The sequence below is a fragment of the Puntigrus tetrazona genome, chromosome 12 (genome assembly GCF_018831695.1).
Source record: "Puntigrus tetrazona isolate hp1 chromosome 12, ASM1883169v1, whole genome shotgun sequence".
In the NCBI taxonomy this organism is placed as follows: domain Eukaryota; kingdom Metazoa; phylum Chordata; class Actinopteri; order Cypriniformes; family Cyprinidae; genus Puntigrus; species Puntigrus tetrazona.
The window spans coordinates 8120034-8130142 of NC_056710.1; the positions used below are offsets into that span (position 1 = coordinate 8120034).

The following is a 10109-nucleotide window of genomic DNA, read 5'->3' on the forward strand; positions in this document are numbered from 1 at the left end:
GACAGGGCTTTTCGTCAAAGAGCCAGGTTTTAAGGCATCGACTGGACATGCCCTTAGGCTGCTGACTGACCAAGGTGACTTTAATAACTTCAGAGGTGGTTATAGTGAGAAATTTAAAGTGCGGTCTCATTACAGGGATCCCAAAAATTAAAACAGTGTCATCATTTATTAACTCATGTTGTTCCAAACCTGTGTGGCCGTCTTGCTTCTGGGGAACGTAAAATAACCAAACATCTTTCGGCAAGTACTGAATTGTCATCCATTTAAGTACAATATTAAGAAAAAGAAAAAGTAGTACACTTTTCATTAACAATTTCTTATTTATTTGATCCATTTAGCAAAATGAACACTTTGTTCAAACCATGGTGAAATCCTACCAGGTTTATGGGTTAGTCAGCGAGTGACAAAGCTGTCAAGTGCAAAATATAATAATTAAAAATATTCATAATATTCTCTCACACATTATATTAAAAGTACAGTGAATTAACAGTACAGAATTGAACAAGTACTTCTGATGAAATAAAAACAAACGGCACAATTTAGAGGGTCACTTGTTTTGTAGCACCCGAATGTTACTGACCAGAAAATTTTTTTTTTTTTTTTGAGACAAAATAAAACAAACGTCAACATTAAAATAAAAATGTATTGCCCTTATATTATATTAAAACAAACACAATGGGATATTTAAAAAAAAGAGGTAGGCCAGTTTTAAATGAAGCCTTGATGACATAGTAAATCATACTGCATATACTTGTAGAGACAAACAGTTTCTGTTAACCCTATTTAGATGAACTGTAATATTAAAATATCAATACCATATATTGATAAATATTCTCTATTAAAGTGGGTAAACTATGCTTGTAGTGCAGGTAAAATGTCAGCAATGCTCTCTATATAGTAGTCAGGCACCATTTTCTGCCGTTGCGGACATTCGCTCTTCTGGTTTGCCTCAGCTTCTGCTACTGTAGAAACTCCCGTGAGGGTCAGCAGGGTCTTCAGGCCGCAGTTTGAGCCTAGCATGATGTCCGTGTCCAGCCTATCTCCGACCATCAGGCACCTGTCGGGGTCCAGACCGAACTGACTGGCCACACACTCGAACATGAAGTCGCTGGGCTTTCCGACCACCTGAGCTTGGCGCTGCGCAGCGGTCTCTACCGCCCTGAGGAGGCACCCGGTCCCTGCAGAGACAAGCGGAAGACGAGCTCGTTGCGATAACACGATTCAAAGTAATGCATATTTGAGGTGTCATTCATATCTGCTTACCCGGGACCGCTTTGCCTCCCTCCAGAGGCAGCCTCGTGTCCGTGTTAGTTCCCACGAACTGACAGTCGGGGTTACACAGGTACTGCAGAGCTCTGTTGAGCTTCATGTAACTGAAATGCTCATCAAAGCCGACCAGTACAGCTCGGACCTCATTATCGAGAGGAACGTTAGCCCAGTCTTTCTGAACTCCCGAGATGGGGTCAGGCCCCACACCGAGCGGCCGGATACCCACGTCCTCGAGCTCCTGCCTCATCGCATTGCTCCCAATTAAATACACTTTTCCGTCAAGTTTACACACGTTTTTGAGGTACACCGCCGAGCAGTACGCGGTCCCGAACACCTCGTCCGCGGAGGCATCGAAACCGAGCTTTCCCAACTTATCCGCGTACATTTGTCGGGTTTTCGTGCTGTTGTTTGTTATAAAAAACACCCGTTTTCCGTTTTTCTTCAATGAATTGATAACCTCAGGGGCTCCGGGAATGGCTTGGTCCCCTCTCCATATTACACCATCGCAGTCAAACAGCACACTGTCCACCGAGTCCAGTAAGTTTCTGCTCAGCGCTCCAGTCAGTCGCGTGCATTTAGATGAAGCCATTCTTCGGGTTGCTCTCGATCTTTGCCTGTCCTCGGTCCGTCCTAAAATAACATTTGATCTTCAGCTATCTACGAATAGTCCGCTGATTAGACGGAGATCAGCTTATGTCAGATGATAGAGAATGACAGCAAACTGGAAATTACTAGTTGCTGCAACCGAGCGGCACACTGCCTTGCGCAAGTGATTCATCGTTTGACATTGTGCGTGACGCTTTATACCAGTACAGCACTTCCGCGCCGGTTTAAAGGGCCAGTGACCCTAATAAAATGCTGTGAAAATAGTTTTCGGGTAGGCACCGGTTTTACATTTTAATGAAAACGAGGCTGCGAGGAAAACATACAGGCTGTGTTCGAAATGCCATACTATCATACAACTCTTACTATTTCTGCAGCATCCCGTATGTATACTGTGCGTAGTATGCAAATTTTCTGTATGCATTAAATACCCGGATGACCTACTATATTTGCTAAATAAAACTCAAGTCCACTGAAAGTATGTACATTTTCTTTATGCGTGAAATGCCTGGATTACCTGCTATATAGGCTGAAATTTGATGTATGCATCTGAAGACACTGCGTGGTATACTGTTTTTTTCCCAAAACGCAGTGGAGAATAGTAGCTTTATACAGTAGCCTGCTGATTGTTTCAAATATATTAAATAATACTAATCAAAATTCAGCTGTGCTGAATTAATGTTTGTGTTTGTCATGAGACAATTTAGCACACTACTCTGAAACATTTGTTGCTTATTCTATACTGTTTTGCACACTATTCCTTAAAAAATTGTAGGCAGTATTCACTGTGTACTGGGTAGTAAGCAGTGAGAAAGTATGCCATTTCGACAGAGCCATAGAGTACTTTTCTCTGTCATCAAATTAAAGTGTGATTATAGTCTACTACAATTAGCTTATATTCTGAAATAAAAGAGAGTATTAAATAAAAATACAATTATTTGATAGTAAACTTAAAAATAAATTGTTTTTTTTTTTTAAATATGAACTATCATCATATTCAAAATCGGCAAGCTTTCATTTTGGTGGGTTGCTGGCAAGTAACCAGAAGAGTGTAAGTGAATTAAAGGTCATAGCTTTGCATTGTGCCTTGAAAATGGAAGTGGCTAACCTCATGCTTTCAGTTCAAATAGAAATCTTATACAGTATTAGCCTACTGTTTTTCTAAAATGGTAGGTTAATTGTACATTAAAGGAATAGTTCACTCAAAAATGAAAACTCTGTCATCGTTTACTCACCCTCGAGTAGTTCCAAACATTTATTCATTTCTTTGTTATGCTAAACACAAAGGAAGATACTTAAAAACATTTGTAACCAGGCTGTTTTGGGTCACCATTGACTTCCATAGTATTTTTTTCCCTACAATGAATTTTATTGCATTCACAGTCACACTCTTGCCAGTTAACTTTTTAACACAAACTTGAGGAGTGGATAAAGACCTGATCATTAACTTTACCATGCTTTTCCCTTAATAGAAGTCACAACATCCCTAAATTACCCTCCATTTTCAATTGATATTATAACTTTTCCATCTCGATTTCCAGGCATCCTCATAAGTTTATTTTATTCTTCCTATGTCCAACTTAATCTGGCAGTTCTTAACTACTTCGTTTTACTGAATTAGTGGCTATTGTAAGAATCTATAGTCTCGACCCGGATTCCACTCCACAGTATATGTTTGATCATTCTAATCTACTAAAATGGCTTAACTATTACAGAGAAGAGATAAGTCAACAGTTATGTTGTTTGTTGACCGTTTGGGATGATTACATCCTGAGCAAATGCTGACCGGTTGTAGAATGGGAGAGGGTATGTGACGAGAACCATCTCAGACAAAGGGGTGTTAGAACTTAATTAACATACAGACCACAGCTGTTACAACATGAGAACATCCATTTACATTAAGGCAGTAAACTCTTTTGGTTTGAGATGGCAGGAAACTTTGAGTTGGCCAAGAACCACTATTCTGTGAAAAAGGGGTAACAGAGAGTGTACTGTAACATTTATTCATTGTTTTAATAATAATAAATGATGCATAATTATTTAAAAATACATAATTTTACTATAACAATTGATGAATATATTTTTTAGCTTTACATGCAGAACAGTGTTGAAGACCCAGTAGCAGAGTTGAAGGCTTTGCTATATTCAGGTTGCATTTACGTGTATGGTCCACGAATATGTAAGTAATACTGCCAGATGAAAATATTACTGCCTCAAACCAAGCCTCTAAGCTACCAAGGCTTGGATGCTTGGACCACCTATGTCAGCCTGCCACATGCAAAAACATGGGGGGTGGCCGCCGTGGCAGAAACAGCTCTCACGCGAAGCATGGCGTGACGGCCACTGATGCCACTGTGGCAGTAAATAATGCAAATAAAGTTTCCATTTCATTTACAAGGATTCACATCTCTTTGACAACCTTTATATGAAATAAAAGTAGCTTAATTTTACATTTGCTGTCTTTGGATTTCCTTCTTCCACACCACGCACCCAAGAAAAATTCTTTCATTATTTCAATAAAGCTTTCTTCTATAAAGCCACTTAAGCTTGGGTGTTACTCTTCTGCCTTTTATAGCACAGCGTGGTTTATCCCTGCTTCTAGAGCAACTCCAGTTAAACACACTTATATCAAAACTATAAAGGTTTTTAGGATTGCTAGAATCTTCCAGGTAGGTATGTTAGGACAAGCTGAAGCTAAACTCTCCAGAATGCTGGCCCTCCAGGAACAAGACTGAACATACAGTCGGTCTTCTTTGTTGTGATGAATGCCGTGGCATATCTGCAACGTAGATGTTTTTTTGTAATGTTCCCTGGCTTTCTGGCAATTCTTACTGCCACCTGATAAACCATACAAAACATTTATTACAATTACTTTAGAACACAAAATAGTGGACATATTATACATTAAGAGGATTTGCGTCCGACATAGTGAGACAAAACAATGGAATATATAGCTAATTATTGTAAGAAAAATATGATACCTCAAGTCCATCCTATAAGCATTTCCCTTCATAGACAGAGAGGTATTCTTGTTCAACAAGCATTTTGCCGATTTCATACCAGCTAAAAATGCCATCTTTAACACATAAATAATTACGGTTGATACTTTGATACAATGATTTTAGTGCAATGTGTGTTTGTAACATATTGTACTGTAACACTTCATCCTAGGGAACAGATAAATTCCCCCATTTTAGAATTAAGTTTCCAGTAATGGATACTCATAGCTAGCTGAAATATTTGTATAAAAAAAAACAAACAAAAAAAACTAAACAAAATGGGTCATTTGATTTAGCCTTAGAGGTCCTGAACAATTTGGCTCCTCAGTGTGTCTACTTTGCTCCATCCGTGCAATTTCTCTCCATTTCAAGTTTAGGTCTCCTTTAAACATACTTAGACAAAAACAGTAGTCAACATGTGAAGTTTTTCATTTCAGTTTAGAACAAAATCTCACATTTCATCCTTGAATCCCATTTTAAAATTGCATAACCATGGAAATCTCGAAATTAATCGCATTATCAAAATTATATTGCAAAACGTTTTCATTCATGAATTATAAATGCAAGTTTTAAATTTAAATGTAAGTAGTGCCCCATAAAGTCTGTGTTCAAAAATGTGAGTGACAGGTAAGGGATTAAATGCTTCTATTATAAAATTTATTTTAAAAAACATTTAATAAAAGTCCCACTAAACTTTCCACTTCAGAGTAAAATTTATAAATAAAAAAATAACCTTTTTAAAAAAAGGTACAGTAATTTAAACCTTATAATATGCATTTATAAACTACAATTGATTAAGGTCTTTAAATTTTAGCAGTTTATTTATTCATGCTGAAATGTATTTTCATATAATGCTGGAATCTGATGCTCTTATCCTAAATAATAATAATAACATTTATTAATAATAATGATGATGATGATGATGATGATGTATGTTTTCAGCTCTACTTGATAACATGAGCATTTCTACAGTACTTCAAGTCCTCTAAAAATACATCAACCAAAAAAACTAGAAGTTATACTGTATGTGACTTTAAGACAGGCTATTGAATGGACTGCATGGCTATCCTTAGACTAATTTTCCTTCACCGTAAATGTGTATAAAGCAATTGGAAATAGCACTGGAACCTTCTTATAAAAATAAAGTCGAAGAAAAAGAAAAATACACCAATAATGCACACGGCTAAGAAAATATTTATTAAAAACCCATTTACCAAAATAAAATACAGAGACGAATACAAAACCAGAACATTAACGCACTTTCTCTAGTTTTCTTTTTTCTGAACAGGACATAAAGGCCAAAAGATTTCCCCAAGGTTCTTGAGGATTCCCCTGTGATAGAAACCTCTAAATGGATTATATGAGGTTCGGCAGTTATGTGCGGAGTACGGGTGGCAATGCTGGCAGTTGTGACCTTTTCCCTTAAACCACTCATTGGAGGTTTGATTTATCAAAGCCAAATACACGTGAAACATGGAATAACCAGCCAACAGGAAAAAGACGAACACCAGGAAGCCCAGCATGAAGACGATCCTTGGAAATGTCAGAAAGAGATGCTGTAACGAGGAAAATATATATCAGAGAGACGATTCCTGCACCAAAGGATCATTTCTGTGGTAAGCCGTTATTACCTGGATGATAAAGAGCGGCCCGGCAGCTTGTTGCTCACCCCGCTCATCAATGTAGTGAGCATGCAAGAGTCCCGTTCGCACAACAGCTTGTAGCAGCATGTCTGCTGTAAGCACCGCAATATCGCCCGCCATGACACACACACTCAGGAGATACAGAAGGAAGTATCTGGTGTTCTGGGCACCGATGCAGTTATTAACCCACACACAATGATGGTCGAACCTCTGGACACATCGACTGCAAACCCCTGTACAAATGAGATCGATAGCATTTGTTGCATAACGTTGGGGGGAAAATAAAGAAATAAACGGCACTTAGAAATAATGGTACACTGGGCCATTATTAATAATTATAATAAATAACTGGTCTCAAAAGTCAATTCCCGGAGGGCCACAGCTCTGCAAAGTTTAGCTCCAAATCACAGCTGCTTGGAAATTTCGAGTGATCATACAGATCTTCATTTCTTCTTTGTTTTTAAACTAAGGGTCATTATTATTCAAAAATTCTTTAGTTTATATGATATAAAATGGGCTTAGAAATAGCTGGTTTACAGCTGAGGTAATTAGTAGCTAGACTTTTATATTAGGATACCTTGACTACAAGGACAAAGATCCCCCAAAAAAGTAAATGTATGGGTAAAAAAATTAAATATGGTAACTAGGGTTTAAGCTCTACAGATTTTAATTTAAATTTACAGTAATTTTTTTAATTGAATCATATGAATCATATGATTATGTTTTGATAAAAAATTTTGATGTTTGGTGAATTTTTTTGTCTTCTAGAATATAAAAAAGTGATGGGAACGCCAAGTAGCAAGTAGCTTTTTCACAAACTATGAGAAATAATAACAGGTGCAGTGTCATACACACAAATACACAATGAAATAAACATTCATTTAACAACATAGATTGGAAAATAAAATACTTATGCACATAAATGGTAACTAATAAAAAAAACAACCAATAAAAAAAAAAAAACAGGCAATTAAATTCAAATCAGTGTACAGGTTTTCAATGCAGAATATACGATGACTTGTTCTTTTCACTTCCAGAAAATAGACATTTAATAACATTTTACTGAAATGTAATCTGGTGTTAGGACAAACCCATACTTACTACAGTGTTTGGATCTTGCAGGTTTGACCAGCTGACAGGTGGAGCACTTGACTCCCTGCTGGAACAGTTTTTCGTCATACTGGTAGACCTTCAGTTGAGCTGTATGGTTTGCCTTTGTCAACGTGCCTTCAAAAGAAGACTCGAATTGAAATGCATAGATATTTGATTTAATTGTTAGCAGAAACGGGACAGTTGTTCATTTGCGAACCTGGGTCTCTACTGCAACACAGGTAGAACAGATAAGACTTGACTGCAAGGAGAACGTAAGGGACGCCCAAACTGACTGAACTTGTGCCCATGTCCGAACAGAAGCCGAAGACCTCATAGGAGAATTCACCAAATACAATCACTTCAAGTAACAGGTGCAGATAAAGAAAGTAGTTGTTCCTGATTTGAAAAATGAACAAACGTAGGATTAGAGGATATATACTTACGCATATGAAACGTATACCTTGAAAACACTGCAGAGTCATAAGTGGCTTACATTTATTTGGATGAAAATACCAAATGCATGTATGTAAAATTCCTTAGATCATTTTTCATCATCCCCTAGCTATAAGTTTAATTAACAGGGAAGGACTGTGCACATCAATACGCATTGCTAGATAAGCTATACAGTGAGTTATGTAGTATTCTGTATACGTTTAATATGCACTACTGTTCAAAGTTTTCAGATTAGGGGGGGTTTTGGGGGTAAATTTTTAAACAAATTAATACTTTTATTCCTCAACGATGCTTTAAATTGATCAAAGACGAATTTTATTAAATAAACGTCATTCCAATGAACTTTCTATTTATCTAAGCACCTTTGATGGAACAGCCTGTGCATAGTTCTGTAGCAAATGCTTTGGAGACACTGTGGGATCCATGCAGAGACAATCTAAAAGAAAACACGATAAGACCCATTTTAAACTTCAAAATAGATAATTAAGTTTGCAGGACTTTACTTACTTACCCCTGTGAACTTGTCGAGCAGCAGACCAAAAGGAGTCTGCTGATGTCCTGAATACTTACAAACCAGGGCAATGCAGGTGAGCACCACCGCCACATATATACCGAACAGAGTGAGGAAGTCCATTTGCCTCTACCTCAGCAGCACAGCACCGTGAGCGACTAATTCATTTCACCTATTACAAACGTAGTAGCACGTAAGAATCAATCATATTATGTTTAAGAGTTTTTTAAACAACACTGGACATACACTTGAGCTAATGTGCACAGAAAGAGACAAGCGAAGGAGTTTTTAAGTTTTCAGTATTCACCTGAACACCATTCTCACACCTTTTTTTCCGTGTAGACCGTGAAGTAGACGTGAATAGTATACGGAACAATGTTGCCAGATCTCTTCACAAAATGAAAACATATTCTGTCAGAACATACAGACTTGCGCTGTCGAATAAAATTACGGAGATGTGTAGCTATATAATTGTACATAAAATTGTTTAACGTTTTGTACTACTCTATTCTAGAAATAACTACTTATATGCATGTCAGTTTTCAGTAGAACACAATTCCAAATAGGATATGGCAACACAGTGGTAATATACTCATTAAAGCTGTGCTGTCAAAGTAAAAGTCGTCCCAGACTTCTTTTTTAATTCTATACTTAACCATTTCAGTTCGTCTTTTAATGTAGTCTGCAGTGCAAATTGCTTACTGCTATTTGAAGTAAACTCTAAAAGATTATTATTTTATGGAAAATGTAGCCTAGGTTATTATATTAATATTTGTAAAATAAATAATTAAATAATATTATTAAAATGCAGCGTGCAATATTGGTCGGCTAACATACCAACTTTATGGTTACAATACGGTCTTTATATTTTCTTCTGAACTTCAGTTTTATGCACAAGTTCATTTGTCCATCAAAAACTTTGAATTATTTAATTCCTTCGTTTCAGAAGCAGGTAGATAATAATGTTAAGTGCACTTGTTTTCTGTTCAAGGTTGCCATAGCCTTCTAACTGTTGCTTCTTACAGTTATCATGTTACAGACCTGCACATTCACTACAGTGGTGATGCCTCAAAGGAAAGGGATACCACTAAAGCCCTTCGAGAATACTCCACCGAGCAAAGGAAGCAGGTATTCTCTTTTAAAATATGAGTGCATTTATGAATCTATATAATAACAATATCTTCATAAATATAAAGGGTCGTTTTAAAGTTAGTCTTTTTTGCACTTTTGGTTGTACACCATTAACATAACTGTGAGCTGACATAAATCATTGAAGGATGTAGACTGGTATTATTTTGGATGTTTAAATATGTGTGTGTATATATATATATATATATATATATATATATATATATATATATATATATATATATATATATTATGTTTATGGATTTTACTGTAATAGTTTTGCAATATACGTCTGCATTTATAAAAGGTATTTAATACTTTAAAGTAAGAGTCCTTACAGTCAGTGCAAACTGATCAAAAATACAGTTCTATTGGAATACAATAATATTTTTTTTGCATACACAACCACTT

At 36.6% G+C, this 10109-nt stretch overlaps 2 protein-coding genes across 2 annotated transcripts; both read right to left on the reverse strand.

The window, feature by feature from the left end:
• Positions 1–300: 300 nt before the first annotated feature.
• Positions 301–2057, reverse strand: LOC122355067 (phosphoglycolate phosphatase). Its single transcript, XM_043253024.1, has 2 exons — positions 1264–2057; positions 301–1178 (listed from the first exon to the last, which is right to left on the reverse strand). Exons 1-2 carry the CDS (start codon positions 1856–1858, stop codon positions 853–855), a joined length of 921 nt encoding a protein of 306 aa, XP_043108959.1. The 5' UTR covers positions 1859–2057; the 3' UTR covers positions 301–852.
• Positions 2058–6049: 3992 nt separating this feature from the next.
• On the reverse strand, positions 6050–8986 carry zdhhc4 (zinc finger DHHC-type palmitoyltransferase 4). Its single transcript, XM_043253112.1, has 7 exons — positions 8878–8986; positions 8571–8742; positions 8422–8495; positions 7824–8002; positions 7616–7741; positions 6503–6747; positions 6050–6427 (listed from the first exon to the last, which is right to left on the reverse strand). Exons 2-7 carry the CDS (start codon positions 8691–8693, stop codon positions 6137–6139), a joined length of 1038 nt encoding a protein of 345 aa, XP_043109047.1. The 5' UTR covers positions 8694–8742; positions 8878–8986; the 3' UTR covers positions 6050–6136.
• Between the last annotated feature and the right edge of the window lie 1123 nt (positions 8987–10109).

What these genes read in the sequence shown, in the direction of transcription:
- LOC122355067 (XM_043253024.1), bottom strand. Translation starts at nt 1,858, where the DNA reads ATGGCTTCATCTAAATGCACGCGACTGACTGGAGCGCTGAGCAGAAAC. An exon ending in GGGAGGCAAAGCGGTCCCGG is followed by an intron (nt 1,179 to 1,263) that starts GTAAGCAGATAT and finishes TTGTCTCTGCAG; the next exon opens with GGACCGGGTGCCTCCTCAGG.
- zdhhc4 (XM_043253112.1), bottom strand. Translation starts at nt 8,693, where the DNA reads ATGGACTTCCTCACTCTGTTCGGTATATATGTGGCGGTGGTGCTCACC. An exon ending in CACAGGCTGTTCCATCAAAG is followed by an intron (nt 8,003 to 8,421) that starts GTGCTTAGATAA and finishes TTTTCAAATCAG; the next exon opens with GAACAACTACTTTCTTTATC. An exon ending in GTGTTGCAGTAGAGACCCAG is followed by an intron (nt 7,742 to 7,823) that starts GTTCGCAAATGA and finishes CTTCTTTTGAAG; the next exon opens with GCACGTTGACAAAGGCAAAC.